At 32.6% G+C, this 23,366-nt stretch overlaps 1 protein-coding gene across 1 annotated transcript in view; it reads left to right on the top strand.

Annotated features, from left to right (window-relative positions):
• The window catches only part of Tbc1d8b (TBC1 domain family member 8B), a 73,615-nt gene extending 50,544 nt beyond the window's left edge, over positions 1-23,071 (top strand). The window contains exons 11-21 of the mRNA XM_026402668.2: positions 2,529-2,646; positions 3,917-4,202; positions 5,111-5,240; positions 5,820-5,918; positions 11,664-11,732; positions 11,874-12,114; positions 12,892-12,957; positions 14,401-14,484; positions 15,393-15,449; positions 18,710-18,807; positions 20,629-23,071. Coding sequence (XP_026258453.2) covers positions 2,529-2,646; positions 3,917-4,202; positions 5,111-5,240; positions 5,820-5,918; positions 11,664-11,732; positions 11,874-12,114; positions 12,892-12,957; positions 14,401-14,484; positions 15,393-15,449; positions 18,710-18,807; positions 20,629-21,024 — 1,644 coding nt within the window. The 3' untranslated portion in view covers positions 21,025-23,071. The remainder of the gene's footprint in view (positions 1-2,528; positions 2,647-3,916; positions 4,203-5,110; positions 5,241-5,819; positions 5,919-11,663; positions 11,733-11,873; positions 12,115-12,891; positions 12,958-14,400; positions 14,485-15,392; positions 15,450-18,709; positions 18,808-20,628) is intronic.
• The last annotated feature ends 295 nt before the right edge of the window (positions 23,072-23,366 follow it).

The following is a 23,366-nucleotide window of genomic DNA, read 5'->3' as shown; positions in this document are numbered from 1 at the left end:
TCAGTTATCTAATTTGTTAGCATATTTGGGTCATCATTTTCCCTTATTTATATTCCTTTATATTTCTGTATGGTTAATAATTATATTCTCTATTTCCTGGTTGTAATAATTTGAGTCTACTCTCCTTGTTTTTTAATGTTTTTGATTAGGCTCCTTAAAGATAAACTTAAGTCTTTTTGTCTTTTTTAAAAATCTTTTCAATAAATCAACTTTTGGTTTAATTTTTTTTCTCTATTTTTTTCTGATTTATATCACTTTCTGCTTGCACTGAGCCTCAACTTTAGCCAGAGGTAAGATTAGGCTTTTCTGTTCTTTCCTAAGCTACCTACAGCTATAAATGTGCAGAAAACCAGGCATATATATGTCCTTCTACTTTCCCAATAATATGTCAGATTTTCAAAGTCCCCAGATCTTTCTTAACTCTCTGTTAGCCTGTTGTTTGGCCCAACTGTAATCTATTCTCTGAGACACACATATTAACAGCTCTGATGGTTTTCAATAAAAACCCTTGGGGAAAAGGCTTTTTGTACTACAGGAGCCCTGTGTCAGGTCAAATAAAGATAGACTTGTGAGTAGAATCTTTCAGGAGACTACCAGAAAGATTAATTAATGATAATTCTCTGGGAGTGGGGCTTTAAAGTAGCTCCAATCTTACCCTGTTTCCCTGGTGGCAGCTGGGTACTGGTTTTCACTTTGATTGCTGGGTGGTGATGTTTTTGTTGTTGTTGTTATTGTTTTGGCATTTCTTATTTTTATTTGTTTTTTACAGTGCTGGGTATCAAACCCAGGGCCTCATGTATGTTAGGAAAGCACTCTATCACAGAGCTATATTCCCATCCGTAGGTGTTGGTTTTTATCCTAAAGCTGAAGAGACAAAATGAGAATAGAACTGTTGCAGCATCAGACTTGCTTGCCAGATCCTCCACCAAGTTGAGGCTCAGAAAAGTGGCTACATGCAGGATTTTAAAGACTGCCAGTTCTTTGTGATCTTGCAGGAACTATCTCAAGGGGTCATACAAAATAATAGGCATGCATTTATTTGGAAAAGTTAAATAAGAGAGATGAGCATGCAGTACAAGTTGCGGAATAGACCTTCGCCAGAGAGAACAGTGTAGTTTCTACAGGACCTAGGTTTTTAAACTAGATGAATTTGGAAACCCTCCCCTTCTGAAATTGGAAGAAGTAGATGTTGGCCCCAGGAAGTCATAAGGAAGGCTCCAAGGACTGGAAAAGAGCCTAAACCTGAGAAATCCTTTCTGAGTCTTGGAATCTTTGGTTGGTATAAAGGTCACAAAAGTTTCCCCTGAGTGGCCTCAAGTATATTGTTTTTTAAAAGAAAGCACATGATGGGGGTCAGCAAAGTAAACCCAGTGTGTACAATTATCCTCTTAACCTCATATACCTGCCATTGGTGTCTGTTATCTATCAGGATTATTGCCACAGAGCTCACTGTTTTTACTGAGACTCAGGCATTTTCTTCAATAGATGTTACCTGCCAGTGTTCTTATTGCTTTTATAGAAGAAACATTTTTGGAAGTCCTATGGTACCATTTTCACTCTGTTCCCTCCCTTATGGCTTCTTACACAACAAAGTGAAGAAGTAGAAATGGCTTGAGATCAAATATTGTCAAGGAATTGACATAGTTAGTATACAAATCTATTCAAAAGGTATCAAAATATTTAAAAAAATGAGCAATGGACAGGAAGGAGGAAATGCAGATTGATAATGAACCTGAAAAAGTAAGTCCAACCTTATAGAATTGAAATTAGAACAATGAGTACCATCTACAGTATCAACTTAATAAGGGTAATTATTACAATTCTCAATGTTAGCAAACATGCAGTGAAATAAACATTCAAACACTATTGGCTAGGAATGTAAATTGGCACAATCTTTCTAGAATGTAATTTGGCAATAATATTAAATCTTTAATAAATAATACCCTTTGGCAAAACAATTTCATTTCTAGATAACTAATCCTGAGAAAATAGTAAAACACTTGAATGAAGAGTGATATACAAAGATATCCATTGCAGCATAATAAACATACAGGGTTTCTACCATAATCAAGATTAGGATAGCTAAGAAGAGATTCCTATTTGATAGGGGAAATAAGATGTTTAGTTTTGGACATAGTGAAGGATGATTGACATCTATATTCTTCTACAGATAGTTGGAAATAGAGACGAAGTTTATTTTCCCTAATTTTAGTATGTTCTTGAAAATTATATGGATATTTTTCAGATTTATGATAATTTTTTTTTTTTACCCATTGAAATTACTCTTAAGTTTTACTACTGTGTTTTATATCTGTGGTATTACTTCTTTGTATTCCTTGAATGTTACTGTATAAAATAGCTAATTAGACTTAAACTTTGTTTTGTTTTGTACTAGCTCATAGTTCTCATGTTTCCATTATTATACTCTCACTTGTTCTCATTACTATTAAACACTACTAAGTTTGAAGAAGAAATGCAATCGTTATCTGAGTAATATTTATTTTTTGTATCTTTTCTATGAACTTTAGGCAATGAACATTTTAACTTCGGTGTTGCTTCTATATGCAAAAGAAGAAGAAGCTTTTTGGCTTCTGGTTGCTGTATGTGAACGAATGTTGCCTGATTATTTTAATCGTCGAATCATTGGTAAACACACACAGACACTATCTTAGTCTGTTTTCTCTTGACATAACCAAATGCCACATACTGTGTAATTTATAAGTGATAGAGGTTTATTTAGTTCATGGTTCTAGAGGCTAGGAATTCCAAGAATATATGCCAGCATCATCTCAACATCTGTTGAGGGCCTTCTTGCTCCATCATAATGTGGTGGAGTGCATCACATGGTAAGATAGAGCAAGCATGCCAGAGACAACTTGCTTTTATAACAAAGCCACTCCCTCGATAACCTATTAAACTATTAATTCACAGATGGATTAATTCATTCATTAGGGAAGAGCCCTCATGACCCACTCACCAAAGATCCCACCTCCATATACCACTAATATATGAATTTTGTGATTAAGTTTTCAACACATTAAATTTGGGGAATCTATTCAAACCATAAAAAACACATATTTCTTTTCTGAGCCCTTTGAGTGTCTATTATATACTCAGTTGCCAGTCAAGTAAAAGAATTGATTAACTACATTGCAAAATATATAAAATGTCAAAATGTCACATTCACTGACTTGCTTATAAAAGAGAACAGCTTTTTTGTACAGTTAGGAGCTCTGGTGGCACAATTGGTTACTGCGTGATATTTATACAGAATGCATCAGGTCTGTTTCTTAATAAAATGAATACTTTAAACTTATAATCATTTAATGATAAAATAATGACACTCTGAAATATCCAGAGATGCAGAGGAAATTTTAATAGTTTCTTGATGGGAGGGGAATTTTATCAGCTTAAAATTGCCATATTTATATTAATTATTTAGGTATTTACAAGGTTTGAAAGAAAGATCAAGATCTTGCTTTGATAACTATATAATATTTTCTTAAAACATCAAGTATTTATAGATCTCTTATCCCCTGTCTTAAAACGTATAAGCTTTAATTATTATGGCTAGGTCATTGATTGTATTGCCTTTGTTAGAGTGACTTGTACATTTATCTTGAGTTCTACTAGATATTAAACTTCTTGAAGATGAGACCATTTTGTTAATTGTACAGGTCTATGATATAATGAGGACTCAACTCTTCAAATGAATTTGGATTGCATTTCTCAAGTGCTTTTAGGTATATGATACTCTACTAGAAGATGCAGAAATATATTAAATATAGAAACAGAACTAAAAGAGTTCATAATTTAAGGATGAGAGGAGATATATCAGCAAGTTAATAGAAGTGGGAAGGTATCAGAAAAATCCTTTTGAAGATGTTCATTTTTAAACTTATTTTGAATTCTCCAGGTGCCTTGGTGGATCAGGCAGTCTTTGAAGAACTTATCAGGGATCATCTTCCTCAACTCACAGAACACATGACTGATATGACATTCTTTTCCTCAGTTTCTCTCTCATGGTTCCTCACACTTTTTATTAGTGTGCTACCTATTGAAAGTGCAGTGAATGTGGTGGACTGTTTCTTCTATGATGGAATAAAGGCCATTCTACAATTGGGATTGGCAATACTTGATTATAATTTAGACAAGCTACTGGCATGTAAAGATGATGCTGAAGCTGTGACAGCTTTAAACAGGTATTGTAGAAACTATAACATTTAAATCTGAAGGGAATCTGAGAGACTGTGGTGTTCAATCCCCTCATTTCACCAATGAGGTTAACTGAGCTCTAGAAACTTCAAACAATTTTCCTAAAGTCACAGAGCAGTTGAATGAAAAAGCTAGACAAAAGTCTAGTCCATTGTTTTTCAATAGAATTAACAAAAGAAAATCACTTGGAAACGAACAATTAGGTTATTTATGCTAATACTGTTGATTCAGTATGCTAGGACTTTCATAATCCCAGTTTGAGCTAAAAAGTGTTTCTGTGTAAAAGTAATTTGACAGGGAAAGTGATAGTTGATAATGCTAAATATCCAGTGTAGGAAGTTATCCTGGTTTCCATGTAGTTTCAGTCAGGTAGGTTGCATTTTATTTTCCTGGTGGTTTTTGTATGAATGTTTATTTTATATTGGAGACTCTGTGTGTGTGTGTGTGTGTGTGTGTGTGTGTGTGTGTGTTATGTGTGTATGTACACATTTGTTTACATTAAATTAACATTTGAATTGCAACTGTTGTAATGCTTCATCAAATCCCATTCCTTCAGAACTCTGTGATGAGGCCTCAATATACCTTTCTTTACTTATTTCCCCTTACTTATCTTTACAGACTCTGTTTCCATTCTTGCTGGGCTGTTCAGTATTTTCTGAGTGCACACTGAGCCTATTTGCTTCCTTCATGTTCTCTTCCCCAACCAAAAATGATATTAACTCTATTTCCCCCACCCACGTCTTCCTATCATTTTCAAATTCCACTTCTTCATAAGGCTTTCCCTTGTATTGTTAGTAGAAATTATCCTCTGACTAAATACGGAAATATTAGTTTTTGTTTTCTCAGCTTTAACAATTTTAGTTCCGCTAATTCTATTACTATCATTTTTGAATAGGTTCTTTGACAATGTCACTAATAAGGACAGCCCATTGCCTTCAAATGTTCAGCAGGGTTCAAATGTGAGTGATGAACAAAGCAGTCATATTAGGGTGGATATTACAGATTTGATAAGAGAGTCCAATGAGGTAAGTTTTTATACTATGAATATGATTACATAGCATATTTTAAATGATAACTGTAGTTATATCTCTAGTGGTATATTCAGAATAAAATAATAATGCAAGTAAAGATACAATTTAAAAGCTACCTTCACTTTTGAATTCTGTGGACAGGTCCTAGGTGGCATGACCTCTTCTTTCTCAATTCACCTTTCATTAAATGAAACTATATTCACGTGCTTTTACAAATGGTGACTTTTAAATATGTATCACTGTAAAAAGATAAAAATTAGTTTGTCCTTAGACTAAGCATTTTATCAATGTTCTTATACTTGGACTAGATACAGAGTAGATGGGATTCTTTTCAGTGTGTGTGTGTGTGTGTGTGTGTGTGTATATGTATATATATATATATATATATATACACACACACATACATACACACACACTGAAAAGTGGGAGGTGAAAATTTGCAAAATCACTGAACAAATCAGGAAAATAACTAGGAAAAGAATCAAGGCCTCTGAGAATTGAATCTGATAAAATTAAAAGAGGAGAAGTGGATATTTATTATGAATGAGTATCCAATGAAATCATTTCTTGCAGAAATATGGTAATATTCGCTATGAAGATATACACAGCATGCGCTGTCGAAATAGGTTATATGTGATACAGACCCTAGAGGAAACAACAAAGCAGAATGTGGTGAGTATCTAACCAATGGGGGAAAACCAGTTAGAGTAACTTTTTTTCCTTCAACTTCCTTTAAACATTATCATTGCATGTGAACTAAACAAAAAGACCTAAATTTTTGAACTAGATTCTTGCCAAGGTTTTGCTTATTGAAAAAAAAATAAGAAAAAATAATTTATTTTCTTCTAGCTGAATTATGTTGCTTTCTCCAACATGTTTTATGTTATTTGACCTTAAACACCACTGCAGTGCAGTACTAAATGCTATGATGTAGGCATTTAAGCATACAATATTTGTGATGTACTGTATCAGGAAGAACAGCTGATCTGTATAATAGTCACTGCTCCAATACTGTTTTCCTTGCATATCTAAGGTAAATTGAATAGGATACAAAACAGTTTTAAGTATTCACCTTTTTAACATTTGGATGACTTTATAAGAAGCTGTTAATATTGATTTCCTCATGTCAGTGAGATGAAGAGATTATTTCAGAAGGGGGAGAATTTTATCTTGCTGTTTATATTGTGTACTATTTGATATTTTATCATGAGTGTGTGTTGTTTTGTAAATCTACTTGCTTAAAGACCAGGTCCTCAGAGAAACAACTCTAGGAAGTTTAACATTTCTGAATATTCCACATTTAGATTTCAGTTAAATAATTCAGTGATGTTACCAAAGCATAGTTAGCAGAGGCCCCTTGTTTCTGTTACATATTTTCTAAAATTTACTAAAGTTATAATGTTTATTGTAAATAATTCAAGCATTACAAAAATGTAAGGAGTAAAGCTTTCCACCCTAGGAGTAACCATCTTAAAATGATTTGATATATATCCTTCCTTTTTCTATATATCTGGACACCTAAGTGTGTATGTTAATGGGAAGGGAACATACAGCTTTTCATTTTGTTTTGTTTGTTTGTTTGTTTGTTTTTATTTTGTTTTGTTTGGTACTGGAGACTGGACCAAGGGGCTTCACTAAGTTACACCCATAGCCCTTCTTGATTTTTTTTTTATTTTGAGACAAGGTCTAAGTTATTTAGGGACCTGTTAAGTTGCTGAGGCTGGTCTTGAATTTACAATCCTCCTGGTCTCAGCCTCCCATTCTGCTGGAATTACAGGCATATACAACTACATATAGCTTTTTAAATAAGATCATACTGCTTTGTCCTACAGCCTTTTTCATTCAAAAATATATCACGTTGCTGGTGGGACTGCGAATTGGTGCAACCATTCTGGAAAGCAGTATGGAGATTCCTTAGAAAACTTGGAATGGACCAATCCAGCTATCACACTCCTCGTTCTATATCAAAGGACTTAAAATCAGCATACTATATTAACACAACCACATCAGTGTTCATAGCAGCTTAATTCAAAATAGCTAAACTGTGGAAGCAACCTAGATGCCCTTCAATAGATGAATGGATAAAGAAAATTTGGTATATATACACAATGGAACATTCAGCATTAGAAGATAATAAAATTATGGCGTTTGCAGGTAAATGGATGGAGTTGGAGAATATCATGCTAAATGAAGTAAGCCAATCCCAAAAAACCAAAGGCTGAATGTTCTCTCTGATAAGTGGATGCTGATCCATAATGGGGAGGCGGGCATGGAAAAAATGGAGGAACTTTGATGGGGCAAAGGGGAGGGAGGGGTAGTGAGGGGACATGGGGGTAGGAAAGATGGTGGAATGAGATGGACATCATTACCATAGGGACATGTACAACTGCACATATGATGTGATACTACATCATGTACAACCAGAGAAATGAAAAGTTGTGTTTCAGTTGTGTACAATGAATCAAAATGCATTCTGCTACCATATATACATAATTAAAATAAATTAGTTAATTAATAAAAATATATCATTGGCCAGGCACTGTGTTGCATGTCTATAATCCCAGCAACTCAGGAGGCTGAGGCAAAAAGATTGCAAGTTCTAGGCCAGCTTTAGCAGTTGAGTGAGGCTAATAAGCAACTTAGACAGACCCTGTCTCAAAAAAAAACGGGGGGGGGGGGCTGGGGATGTGGCTTAGTGGTTAAGCCACTAAGAATGCCTGGGTTCAATCCCATGTATCCTCCCCAAAAAATTGTGTTTGTGTATGTGTGTGTGTGTATATATAGTCATTACATTTAAGTACATTGAGATCCTACTCTCTTCTTAATGTATCAAATAGTATACCATAGTTTAGATATGCTGTGATTTATTTAACTGTTCACTGTCAGTGTACATTTAATATGTCTCAATTTTTTGTTTGCACTTATAGATATAAATTACATAATCATCTCTGTGTGTGTGTGTGTGTGTGTGTGTGTGTGTTTATAAGAGTATTAGCTGGGTAAAAGGGCACAACCGTCTAAAATTTGATAGGTCCTGCCAAATTATCTGCCAAAAGATTTACACCAAATTCAAAACCCACCAATAGGATATACAAATGCATCCTTTTCCACACACTAACAACTAAGATCTTCAACCATTTTTCTATGAGATTATTTTATCTTTTTCTTACTGATTTGTAAGAGCTCTTTGAATATTAGGGATATTAATTCTTTGTCAGTTATGTTTAGGGCCTAATTCTGCCCCCCAGTCTTGGTTTGTTTTCATTATCTTTATGGTGTCTTTCAGAGTAAATATGTTACAATTTATTATGCTGTCAAGTCCTTTCCCTTTTTTCTTACATAGTACTTGGGTTTCGTGTCAAACTTAGTAAGACTTTCCCTATTTAAAATTATACAAAATATAAAAAATACATAGCTTATATTACTGGTATTGCTTTTTTAATGTTTAGATCTTTAATATACCTAGAGTATATTTTTGTGTTTATAGTGTGGGGTAGGGCTCTAATGTTATTCTTTCAGCTGATATCACCCAGTGTCTTATAACCACTTATAAAATAGTCCATATTTACTGTACTCTACTTTTCCATATTCTAAATGCTTATATACGTGTATGGGCCTATTTCTGAACTTTTGTTGTTGTAGTCACTTCAACAATACCACAGTGTTTTAACTATTGTGGCTTATTTTCATTCTGTAATCTATTTAAACTTTTAAAATTCCTTTTTAATATTCATCTTAATTATCTGTCTTTTTAAATGTCCTTTAGTAAGCACATATGGTCTTCATTATGTAGGTCATTACACATTTCTTGTTAGGTTTATTACTTCTATGTATTTTATGGTTTTATCATTAAAAGAATTGAGTTTTTTCCTTTACACTTTTATTTATTATTTATTTTTAATTAATTTTTATTAGTTGTCAATGGACCTTTATTTTTTATTTATTTATATGCAGTGCTAAGAATCCAACCCAGTGCCTCACATGTTAGACAAGCACTCTAACAATGAGCCATAACCCCTTCCCCTTCCTTTACATTTTCTAATTGTGTATTTCTGTGTATGTAAAATCTATTGATTTGGACATGTTGGTTTTCTGAGTGGTCAAGTTACTGACTCATTAATTATAATAGTTTTCACTTGGCTTTCTCAAATTTTCTGAATAGACAGGCATATTATCTCTAGTCTTAGAATTTTGACACTTTCTAATATTTATACCTCTTTGTTGTGTGTTATTATATGGGGCAGGCTCTTCAGCAGAGTATTAAATAATAGCTATAGAAGTAGTTTTCCTTGTCTTATTTCTGAGTTTAATAGGAATGTCTCCAATATTTTATTGCTGTTGACTTCTAAAGTATGCCCTTTATCAAATTAAGGAAGTTTTATTCAGTTTCTAGGTTAGCAGGTTAGGTACTTCTTTTAAAATTAAGATCAAGTATTAACGTTGATCAAATTTTTTTCAAATATTGAGTTTAGTTTTTTTTCACTTTATTAATGTAAATTTTATTAAAGAATTTCTGATCAATATTAGACTTCCATTGCATTCTTGAATAAATCCTATTTGGTCATAATATATTATTCTTTAATAGTTTGCTTTGAAAGTTCTACCAAATAATTTAGCCAGATTCTTTGCATCTATGTTATAGAGATGTTGTTTTAAACTTTTCTTTGTGTGTGTGTGATAACTTTAGTTTTCATATTAGTTGTGCTTACATCATAGAATGAATTTTGTAATAAGCTCATATTTTCCTATGCTCTGAAATATTTTAGATCACATGGAGATTATCCTGTATCTGAAGGTTTGAGAAAACAACCTGTAAAACCATCTGAGAGAGGTCTAATATCTAGATTATATAAAGAACTCAGAAAATCCATAAATAACCCATTTAATAAATGGAAAATGAACTAAATGAAAACTTCTCAGAAGACATAGTAACAGCCAACAAGTATATGAAAAAATGTTCAACATCTTTAGCCAACATGGTCAAAACTACACTGAGATTTCATTTCACTCCAGTTAGAATGGCAGTCGTCAAGAATACAAGTAACAGTACATGCTATTAAGGATGCAGGATTTAGAAAAGGAACTCTTATATACTATTGGTGGGAATGTAAATTAGTATAGCCCCTATGGAAATCAGTATTTAGGTTCCTCAGAAGACTAGGAATAGAATGACAATATGATCTAGCTGTACCAATCCTCGATATTATACAAGAGAATTAAAATCAGTGTATTCTACAGATACATGCATACCCATGTTTATAGCAGCTCAATTCACAATGGCCAAGTTATAGAATTAGCCTAGGAAACTACCATCAGCAAATGAATGGATAATGAAAATGTGGTATATATACACAAATGAGTTTTGTTCAGACATAAAGAAGAAGGAAATTATATCATTTGCAGAAAAATGGATGGAACTGGAGGACACCATGCTAAGCAAAATAAGCCAGACTCAGAAAATCAAGGGTTGTATGTTTCTCTCATATGTGGAAGGTAGAGAGAAAAGGGGGGGGGAATCTTATGAAAATAGATGAAACAAAAATGTTGAAACAGAACATTTTTTTTTAAAAAAAGCATCTGAGTCTGATGCCTTTGCGTGGGTGGCAGTTCCTGGATAACCTTTCCAGTTTTGTTTATTCATATTTTCTTTCACCTATAAGTTATTTTGGTCATTTATATTTTCCTAGGGAATTATCTATATTGAAAGATCTATTTTATCTATTTTCAAATGTATTGATGTAAAGGTTATGGAATTTATTCAACAGATATTGACAGCTACCTTCTGTGTACTGGGTACTTTTAATGACCTCCATATCCATGCTTATAATATCCTTTTCTTCTCAATGATGTTTATTTATAATTTATTTTTCATACTTCCAAGAGATTAAGTTCTATCATATTAATTAAAGCTTTTACCTTTCCTTTGCTTTTACATTGCTTAAATTCTATAATGTTTGTACTATTAGTGCTTATTATTTATGGAGTAGAACAAAATTTTCTATTTTCTAAGCTTATTATTTGTTGGATTATACTTTTTGGCAAAGTAGGAATACATATCTCCTGATACCTTTGAAGTGTTAAATGACAGTCTAGCTTGATGACTTAAAATATTGCTTATGTAACAAGAAAGGAATATATGGAATGAGACTTAGAATACTGTTGCTTGTATTTATAGATATTAAGTGGCTATCCTTTGGCATTGATTTCTGGGTATAAAGAGATAACTATCAAAGTAGTAGTATCAGAGTAGAATTGAACTATAGTTCAAAAGTGTTAAATAAGTGCATTTACCTTTGTTTCTCTAGAAAAGGAAAAGATTTTCTTCTGGCATAGTGAGACTCTTAAGTGGATTCAAAGAGAATTTCTATATTGAAGTGTTAAATTCTAAATTCTAAAGTGCTTTTAATTTTTTTAAAGTTGCGTGTTGTATCACAAGATGTGAAATTGAAACTTCACGAATTGGATGAACTTTATGTCATCTTTAAGGTACTGTTCTTCTTTAAATGAAACAGTAATTCCCTTTTAGCAGAATTTTATCAGAACTAAAATATTTTTTATCTTTTTTATCAAACATCTTTAAAGGAAAAAAAATCTTCTACAATGACTTTGTTTGTTTGTTTTTAATAGAAGGAGCTGTTTTTATCTTGTTACTGGTGTTTGAGTTGTCCAGGATTGAAGCACCATGACCCCAGCCTGTCATATTTGGAACAGTATCAGATTGACTGCCAGCAGTTCAGAGTGTTGTATCACTTGTTGAGTCCGTGGGCTCATTCTGCAAATAGAGACTCACTAGCTTTGTGGACATTCCGATTGTTGGATGAAAACTCTGATTGCCTTATAAACTTCAAAGAATTCTCCTCTGTAATTGGTAGGCTGATGTCCAATAACTGTGTAACACAAAATAAATGCACCCCCAAAAATATTTACTAATGCCTACTATTGACAGTTTAGTTAGATTATATAACCCAGAGTTACATTATCTCCAGCTTTAGTAAATACTAGGACATTTTTTTCGTTTGTTGATAAACCTAAGTGTATCGATCTCATTTTTCCCCAACCACATCAGGAAGGCAAGCTGTTAGATGTGGATGTTTTAATGTTTAAGGTGGAGGAAGAGACTGTCCCAATTTTCCCATACTCAAGTGCATAGATGCTACAGATACACTTTTCCTTTTAGTAAAAAATCCAATCACATAGTCAAGAAAAGTGGTGGAGAAATACCCAACATATATGTCATAAGTGTAGATAGTGTATGTGTATATGTGTTGTGACTGTAAATATTGGCCCTTTGCTTTTTCAGACTCTCCAGCAGTAGTTTCTTATCACAAATTGCCCCTTGAGGAGCAGTTCTTTCCTCAAATGAAGCATAAGGCCTTGTTCAAAAAAAAAAAAAAGGAAATCTTAGGTTGGGGAAAAGGAGGAGATAGTCAGGAGAGCATTTTATTTCCCTGATAGAATATTTTGCTTGTTCACTTGAAGAAGAGAATCTGTCTGACTGGGTGGTTGTGTAATTCTTATTGAAATAACAGAAGGTTTTTGAATCCTAATTCCTGGCTAGTGTCTATCTTAATGAATCTATTTTGCTGTAATTGATTGAATCATCTTTGGATTACATGATTATTTCCAATTGGATTTTGTTAAACAGACATAATGTACAATGGAAGTTTTACAGAGAAGCTTAAACTGCTTTTTAAGCTGCATATTCCTCCAGGTAAGAATTTAATAGTCTTTAATGATGTATGGCAGGAGTTTGTTTCATTTTAAATAGCATAACTACAGATATCATTCCATTTAACAAATAACATAATTTTCAGTGTGATACAGGGTCATTGCTTCATTGTGGCCCTTGAATGACATTACCAACTACTTCTGCTGATGTATGTAGATATAGCAAAATGTATAGAAGAAATTGTGTGTATCTGGTGTGTCCAGAAGTTTCCTTTCTATTAATGTTCTATCAGTTTAATGAGATTTTATGTACCGGAATTACATTTCATTTGAATATTGGTATAATGTTGAATTGTTGTTGCTGTTATTGTCATTAGAATAGAGATTTGATTTGGACAAACTGCCAAGCTTGCATAATACTGCAAATTATTCAGAACAATTAGACAAGGTAGCAGAGATATTAAATATTTGGAAAAGGAAGTAAAATAATAGCTGCCATTGATCAAGCACTTGCTCTATCAGGACATTCACTTTGCATGCATTTGTTTACTTAAGCCTCTCAATATCCCTGAAAAGTGATATTATTATTCCAATTTTGATCATAAGGTAACTCAGGGTGGAGATGATTAGATTATTTGCTAAGGGTCACATAGCTGGGATTCAAAGTGAGGTCTGTCTGACTTCAAAGTTCTGGGTTTTTTTCTACCATACTTCCTCAATTTTCTTGCATAAGTCCAGTTTATATAAGTTTTTCCCACTGACCTTAAGAGGCTACCTTTTCCAGATATCCCTTCTTTGGCAAAACAGTCTTAGGCTTTAAACTGAAGGTACATTGCAAAAAGTAGCTAGCTAGGGTAATTCACAAAAACAAACAGCACCTCTTACTTTGTCTAAAGCTCTACCTGGGATTGCTTTCAAAGTCTTCAGATTAGACATGAAAAAATATTTACCAGAGCAACAAACTAAAAGCCATCTTTAACTCTTCACAAACACAATATTAAAAATAATATTCAAAACACCTAATAATTTAATATAAAAAATTGACATTTTCAAGTTATATTGAATACTGCCATCAAATATACCACTCATATAGGGATCAAAATAGGAAAAATACTATGTACCCATTTAAACACATGTTGGAAGTAAAGCAGAACACTCAACATTATGTTTTCTTTATCATTGAGGAAATTTTTAAATGGCTGTGGTCACATTCAGAGATTTCTAAATTCTAGTTTTTCTTATTTTAACTTGTAATGATTTACAGAAAACTATAAAAAAAGAAGTAGGAGAAATAATATAACTCAAAGTGGCCTAATACTTCTCATTATTTGCTATACAACACAGCAGAATTATTTCCACATTTCTTTACTTACATTTTTTTTCATATAACCCATTGTTTAACTTCATGTTCCCAAATCTACCTGACCATTATGAACCTCATCTCTGTACTTTATTGTTAAATGTGATTTGGGTTATACATTTTCAGCATATACTGAAGTGAAATCTAAGGACTCTTCAAAAGGTGATGAACTTTCCGTGGAAGAATTACTTTATTTCAGTCAGCTTCATGGTAAATATTTGCTTAAAAATTTAGCTATTCATTTAGTATAGTCTATAAATATTTGAGTTATTATCCAAACTGCACTTAAGGGCTTTAACATGTGAAATTTCTTGTTCTTAGAGAATTAAGATTTTTTTTCTAATTATGTTAAATTTTCAAACTGTGTCAGACCATTTTCTTGCCTTGTATAGTACAATGAAAACAATAGAATCTTTGATGATTAAAGGTCATAGCCATTATTCAAACAGTGGATACTTATTATAAAATGTCAGTGAAGATATAGGATATAGGAATAAATCTATGTCCTAAACATAATTTAGAAGTGATAGGAACTTATTTGTCCTTTGTTTTATTTTCTTAATATGCAGTGTCTCACTGAGGGACAAAATTCTGAATAATGTATACTTGTGCTTACTATATGTTGATGTATTTGAACATCAAAGAGTACTTACAAATAATCTAATCAAGTTCCCTTATTTTATAAATTTTATAGATTTATAGCCCAGAGAGAAATGACTTGTGCAAGATTTTACAATTGATTATTGCCACACTCAATACCTGTATGTCATTCTTCTAACTTTGAGTATGTGTGTGTTTTTTTAATTTTTCTGATAATAAAAATAATACAATTTAATTTTTAAAAAATCAAAATATCATCTAGAAATAACTATTTAATATTTTATATACTCCCTTCTAGGCATTTTCTTAAATATGGAAATTTCTCTAGGGATGTTTTTCCTATGAAAGTTCTTGAATACTTTGTCTTCTAGTGACATGAAGTCAGGTCAGCTAAAATTGACTTCCTGAATCAAAGAAAATAACATGTGCTTATAAGTCTTTGTGTGAAATACTATTTTACTTATAAAAAATATTTGTTAAATATTTTACAATATGCATTTGTCCTCTTTTCCTTCTAGTTTCCAAACCTGCAAATGAGAAGGAAGCAGAATCAGGAAAAAATAGCCCTGAAAAAGGTACTATGATCTAAGAATATCATTTAGTTTATTAAATTATTGCTTTTATAGATAGTAATAACTACAGAAGAATGCATTACCATTCATATTACACATATAGAGCACAATTTTTCATATCTCTGGTTGTGTACAAAGTACATTCATACCATTTGCATCTTTATACATGTACTTAGGGTAATGATATTCGTCTCATTCCACCTTTTACCCCACCTGCCACCACCTTTCCCCTCCTGCCCCTCTGCCCTACCTAGAGTTCATCTAATCCTCCCATGCTCCCTGTCACAACCCCCATTATGAATCAGCCTCCTTATATCAGAGAACACATTTGGCATTTGTTTTTTAGGAATTGGCTAACTTCACTTAGCATTATATTCTCCAACTCCATCCACTTACCTGCAAATGCCATGATTTTATTCTCTTTTGTTGCTGAGTAATACTCCATTGTGTGTATATACCACATTTTCTTTAAAGAGTGGATTGCTTTTGAAGGATATAGATTTGTTCTGATAACTTTTTCAGTTCGTTTGCATTAGTTTAGCAATTTATTATTTTTTAAGTCTCAGAAGTTATATAAAACAGTTAAGTGACCCATAATCATTTATTTTAATTACTTTAGAAATATGTATTCTTAATTACAAAAGTAATAGATAATCCTTTAACAGAAATTCATATGGTATATATCCCTTGTACCCCCACCCCATCCTACCAAGAAGTAGAAGTTAGAAATACTTTTGACTATATCCATTCCAGACATATTTCTGTGTATACACAAACATACCTAGACATTTCTCTCTCTTTCTTTTTAAATTTGGTAATTTTTTAAAAAAAATTATTAGTACATTATAGTTATACATAGTAGTTGGGTTCATTTTGACAAAATCATATATGCATGAAGTTTGATTTCAATCCCTTTCCCCCACTTTCCCTCCCCTCCTTCCTCTCCTATTCTCCTTCTTCTACTTAGCTGATCTTGCTTTTGTTTGTTTGTTTATTTTTGATTAGTACTTTCTACATATACATAAAGGTGAAATTCCCTGTGGTACATTTATATATGCACATACATGATCTTATTGAATTCATTCCATATTTCCTCCTTTTTCACCTCTCCTCCCTCCCTATTGAACTCCTACTCCACTGATCTTCCCTATATCTTTGTGATATCTGATCCATCCACCCCCACCTTCTTTCCTTTACTTTGCTTTAGCTTTCACATATAAGAGAAAATATTCACACCTGGATTTTCTGAATCAGGCTTATTTCACTTAGCGTGATATTCTCATTTCCATCCATTTACCGATAAATGTCATAATTTCATTATTTTTTTATGGCCGAGTAAAACTCCATTGTGTATATGTACCACATTTTCCAGAAATTCATTTATTGAAGGGCATCTGGGCTAACTCTGTAATTTAGCTATTGTGAATTGTGCTGCTATAAATATTGAAGTAACTATACAGCTATAATATGCTGATTTTAGTTCTAATACAATGGAGTGGGATAGCTGAGTCATATTGTGGTTCCATTCCAGGTTTTTTGAGGAATGTCCATACTGCTTTCCAGAGTGGTTGTACTAATTTGCAGTCCTACAAAATAAACATTTCTCTTAAAAACAAAACAAAAAAAAATATTCCAGAAACACTATTTTACAATTTTCTTTTCTTATTTTGTGATATGCCATGGAAACTTTTCATGTCAGTACATTTGGATCTAGACATTATACTTTTTAATGGGTGCAGAGTACTTCCTGATTGATTTTACTATGATTTATTTTAATAACTAACCCAATACTAATGGATATTTAGGTTGTTTCAATTCTTTCTATTGCAAAGTGTGCTGCAACAAACATTTTTATATTTTAATATTATTTTATAAATATTTATTTGGGATTGGTTGAATTCATAGAAGTGTGGGAATAGTGAGTGAAATAGTATGTACAGTTAATAATTTGAGAGATATGTACATGTATGACTATGAAACACTGAATCCCACTATTATGTATAATTAAAATGCACGAGTAAAATTATGGAAAAATAATTTGAGAGAGGATATCAGATTATTCTTTTAAATCCTTTTAATTTTGGGAGGTACCAGGGATTGAACTTGGGAGCACTCAATCACTGAGCCACATCCCCAGCCCTATTTTGTATTTTATTTGAAACAGGGTCTCACTGAGTTGCTTAGTGCCTTGCTGTTGCTGAGGCTGGCTTTTAATTCACTATCCTCCTGTCTCAGCCTCCCGAGCTACTGGGATTTCAGGTGTGCACCACCATGCCTGGCTCTTTTTAGATTTTTGAATAATATTTAGTTAAAAAATAGTTGCATCTTGTTTAAATTCTTTAAAGGAATTAATGAATAAATAGCATTTTGAGTTTTTTAATAAGAGCTACCATAGACCATTTTTGTATGTACATATGATATAGAGCTGGGTACAGTGGTCCATGCCTGTGATCCCAGTGACTCTGGAGGCTGAGGTAGGAGGATCACAAGTTCAAGGCTAGCCTTAGCAAGTTAGCAAGGCCCTAAGCAACTTAGTGAGACCCTGTCTGAAAATAAAAAAATAAAAAGGGCTGAGGATGGACTGGGGATATAGTTCAGTTGGGCCCTGGGTTCAATCCCCAGCACCACAAAAAATAAAGTGCTAGGGATGTGGCTTAGTGGTGAAGTGCCCCTGCCTTAAATCTCTAATACCCACCCACAAAAAAAAAAATGATATAGAGTTGGTGTGGTGATGAATGCCCTTAATCCCACCAACTCAGGAGGCTAAGAAAGGAGGATCACAAATTTGAGACCAGCCCCAGCAACTTGAGGCCCTAAGTAAATTTTGAGAAAAAAATAGAAATTTTTAAAAGGGGCCTGGGGATGTAGTACAATATTTCAATCCCTATTACAAGAAAAAACAAGAATATAATATCGAAGCTGGTTTAAACTTGGTTGTGTGCATGTGTAACAGTGACTACAGAAAAGTTGCATTGTTAAGTCCCAGTATACTGTTTCATTTAAAAACATTCTTTTTCCCCCACTCTTCCTACATTTTCCCTAATCCTCAGCTTTCCCAAATTAAAAGTTTTAGTCTAAATGGGAATGGAGAAAGTATTCTGAGAACCAGTGGGGTAAGATCAAAGGTAAATTCAGATTATTTCCTGGTTTAAAGAGATGGAATTTTATATCAGTGTAATGTCTTTTAATAATAATTTTTCTTTTAAGATTTGGAAAATTTAGAGAGCTATTCATTATGATATGGTTTTACTCCCCTCATTCAGGCAAAGGAAAAATTGATATTCAAGCATACCTAAGTCAGTGGCAAGATGAACTTCTTAAAAAAGAAGAAAACATTAAAGATTTACCAAGAATGAACCAGGTATAGTATTTTCAAGAGAAAAACTCTCAGTTCTTATATTTTTGTATGAATATGAATGTAACCAACTCCAAAATAGCTAATATACTTTTACAAATTAGTTATATAATCTTGTATGTATCATCTCTTTAAGTTTCAGGTCAACATGGAAGAGGAGAACATTTTTCAGTGATTTTTTTTAAGAACTCAGACTGGCATGATGGTACATGCCTGTAATCCCAACAGCTCAGGAGGGTGAGGCAGGAGGATCTCAGTTCAAAGCCAGCCTCATCAACTAAGGAAGGCCATAAGCAACTTAAGAGAGACCCTGTCTCAAGATGAATTATAAAAGAATGGCTGGGGATGTGGCTTAGTGGCTATATATACCTGGGTTCAATCCCTGGTACAAAAAAATACTTACATTTTTTACTTTAATGAACTTAAATGTTTCAGATAGGACCTTTGCTATGACAAAATTTGTACCTACAGGGAAAAAATGTGTAACATGTTTTCAGCTTTTTCGGAAATGTTAATTTATCTAGTAAACATGATTTTTAGTACCTACTATATGCCAAGCCCATTGCTACTTACTGGGAATAAGAAATTACAAAAATATGTCACACATTGGTTTCTAATGATCTTGTATTTGAACATTCCCTAGATAATACTAATGATTACTTTTGATACAATTTTAAATTCATCTCTTTCTTATTCACTGTTTAGCCAGAATGTTCTTATATTTTTAAAATTAAAATCTAGTTGATATAGATATTGGAAATCCCCAGAACTTTACCAAAATGAGAACTATCAAATAACTTAGTGTTTCTCCATGGACTACATAATCTGACCATTAAATAAATACTTTTTTTAAATGAGTCAGTATGAGATATTTATTCTAAAATTACTATAAATAAATAATATTGAGGACTAAGGAAAACAAGCATTTGTTACAATATATTTTTATGAAGTGTACCCTTTGTGTTTGCTTTTTGTTTACAGATGAACTTTTCTGGTTAGGTGATTGACTTACAGGACATTTGTGTTGGAATAACTTTTTTAAATTGATGAATGTTTCCAAGGACTGTTTTTAGATGTTCTAGGGACAAATAGCAGACCAACTAGTTTCCCTCCACTTTGGCCCTATCTCAGCATTTAAAGAGAAGTATGGGGCTGGGACTGGGGCTCAGTGGTAGAGTGCTTGCCTAGCATGTGAAAGGCACTGGGTTCTATTCTCAGCACCACATACAAATAAATTAAATAAAGGTCCATCAACAACTAAAAGAGAGAGAGAGAGAGAGAGAGAGAGAGAGAGAGAGAGAGAGAGAGAGAGAGAGAGAGAGAAAGTATGTCCAAATAGGTTCCCTAGAGCCACTAGATAGGTTCTAAAAGTCATTCTTCCCTAAATTGTAGTTATTTTAGCTAAGCTTCCCACTCTTGCCCCTTGAGGAGATCAAAGGGAACTTGTTCTTAATCCTTTGGTTAAGATTGGTTAATGAATTAATGATTTACATGTAGGGAAATATGGGACTTTCTTTGCCTAATGAAAAGTGCTTTTTAACAAAGTAATACTGATACACAAACTCTTAGGTCTAGACATAATATACTGCTATTATACAATAATCAAGAAGGCTTAAATGAAATTCTTTTATGGTTCATATCAGCTTTCTAGAGTCACAGTTTATTTTGGGATTAATAATCAGTTCTAGAGTGAAGGATACATGCTATAAATTCTGTATAGGAGATTATCTAATGATTACTTTTGACACAGTTTTAAGTTCATCTAAGTTCACTTTATATTTGCTAACCTAACATTAAAATGTTATATGTCTAACTTGTGTCTTCTAGTCACAATTTATTCAGTTTTCAAAGACCCTCTATAATTTATTTCATGAAGACCCTGAAGAAGAGTTATTATATCAAGCCATTGCTGTTGTAACCAATCTTTTGCTCAGGATGGAGGAAGTTGGAAGGAAGCTACATAGCCCTACATCACCAGCAAAAGAATTCCCTGGTACAGTCTATTCTTCTGGAGGACCCATAAAGGGAGAAACAGAGAGCCACACGGAGAAAGATCCCTCCTCTCTTAGGGAAGAACCTCAGTGGTCATTTGCATTTGAACAGATTCTTGCGTCTCTGTTGAATGAACCAGCCTTGGTGAGGTTTTTTGAGAAACCCATAGATTTCAAAGCCAAACTAGAAAATGCAAAAATCTCTCAGTTAAGGTCTAGGACCAAAATGTAATTTTGTCAGCATCGTAGTCAAGTTTACCAAGATTCCTGTAGCTATATCCCTTAGCTAAATTCCTGGGAGTTGAGATCAGGGATTTATTGTTGTTACAAATATGCTTGAAAACAAAAAAGAGAAAGATACTCAGAAGCACAATAATATATTCCTTTGTGATCTCAAATTTTGATATTCTCAAATATAATTATTCTTTTTATATTTCAGAAGATATGCAATATAACCACCAGAGGGCACCATAACATTTTTAGTAGAAATTACTAGCTGGTACTGCTTTATACATGTAATTACTGATGATTTTTAAAAGGTGGTATTATGTTTATTGGTGATTCTGACATATCATTTTGATAAACCCTGTTTTCCAAATTGCCTCAGTACTATTAGAATTCTTTAGAAAACTGGGCTTTTAGATCTATAACCTTAATTATCTACAAGAATACCATTTAGGGCCCTCATTTTCCAGCTGTCTAACTAATAATTAATATGTCTTTAAAGTTTATTACATTCAATTTGAGTGATTTCATTCAATCATTCATAACAGTATGATTTGTTAGTAACTTCTACATTCTCTCTACACGGGGTGGGTATTCAGAAGCTGCTGATTCATACCACTAACTCTATTACTGATCAAAACAATTTCAAGGATTCTAAACTCTGAGCTAATATATAAAGAAAAACAATTGTATTTGGATTTGAACTGGATAAAGCCAGCCTTTAGAAAAGGGTTAAGAAACAGGTCTCTCATTAACCAGAGAAATTACTAGAAATTCTCCAAAATACTGCTGTTTGTGGCATTTGTTTCATAATAGTTTGTGATTATTTGGTTCTAGCTATGGATTTTGAATTTTTCAACAGTCGTGTTTTAATTTATGTTAGATAGTAAAGAATAATTACACTAAAACTGAACTGTCGTATTAATCTGGCAAGCATATAAGTATACTTGCTTGCCAAAATAATGTATGGAATTACCAGTGTCCATCTAAAAGGTTTTGACTATCTAATGTAAATGTGCAATATCTATATACTTTATGCTGCTTAAATTTCACTACATGACAGTCCATTTAGAGACATAATGGACTTTGTTAGCACTTTAAAAAAACAAAACAAGCAAACCACACTTGTCCATTCTTCTGTCCTATTTATGACAAGAGCAATTTATTCATCAGTTGGCTTAGGAAGTGGAGAAATCAACCAGTGGAGCTTATTTCATTGGTTTTAAACTCTTTGACTTTTCTAGATGTGAAACAATAAAAGGGCAAACCACTTTTAGAGTGCCCCAAGAAGTCTCCCTTTCTCAAAAGGAAATGGTAGAGTCAGTCTTTGGCAAGAGTCCACTGTGAACAAAACCTAACAAAGAGGAGTTTGTCACCATAGAATTTGTTATCTTCAGAAAAGTTAAATAATTTTCAAGGTGAGACTTTGAAATTCATAAGTTAGTTTTGGCCAGAAGTTTATTAGTAGTGTCTTTTATTACTATGATTTGATAACTTTGTCTTTTCAAGAAAATTACCAGTTAAAGAGATAGTTGGTAAATAAGCATATATGCTTTTACTCAGAAATTATTTGAAATCTGTCCAAAATTTAAAGCTTAGTAGTTTATTTGAAAACTCACACATCTACTATTATGCAATGATTGTTAAATTATACTACAATAGCTCTAGAAAGACAGTCTATGCTTATATACAAAGACAATATTATACATACTTTGTTGAATATTTTGTCAGTTATATTTACAAAAATACTTTCTTAAAAGATATGTTATTAGTATTTGATATTATTTTAAATTTAGAATAGTGAAGATAATATTGAGTATTGTATTTTAGCATAGATTAATCAAAATGAATATTTAAAGAGATTTTTAAGTTGAAGTAAGAGTATAAATTAAAGTTTAAAAAATTATTTTCTGAGTATGCAGGAGAAAAAAGCTGAACCCATAGTTTTATAGCTAATGCCTTGTTAAGAAAATGGGTTGTTCTTAATATTAAAAAATCTTATGTAGTGTGTCAAACTGAATCAGTGCATTATATCTTTTACATCAAATGTGATAAGGTGGTTTTACTTGTCTTTATAAAAATAAATATTATAAATCTATTATATTAAACATGAAAATGGTTTACTTTTAGAGATTAATATTATTTACTATGATGTGCTTTATTTACATTTAACTCAAATTTATCACTTGAGGACTTCCCTGCTGAATCTATTAGGGTCAGTCTCAAGAACAGAATTCACTCTTAGTCTAAGCAAGAAAAGATTTATTATTGGGCATTAAATGACTTAAATAATTATTCAAAGTACTGACTAAATTGAGCTTTTAAAAACAAGTTTCAAGGGGTGGGATT

The sequence above is a fragment of the Urocitellus parryii genome, chromosome X (genome assembly GCF_045843805.1).
Source record: "Urocitellus parryii isolate mUroPar1 chromosome X, mUroPar1.hap1, whole genome shotgun sequence".
NCBI classification, from domain to species: Eukaryota; Metazoa; Chordata; class Mammalia; order Rodentia; family Sciuridae; genus Urocitellus; species Urocitellus parryii.
This window is presented reverse-complemented; position numbering and strand designations above follow the sequence as displayed.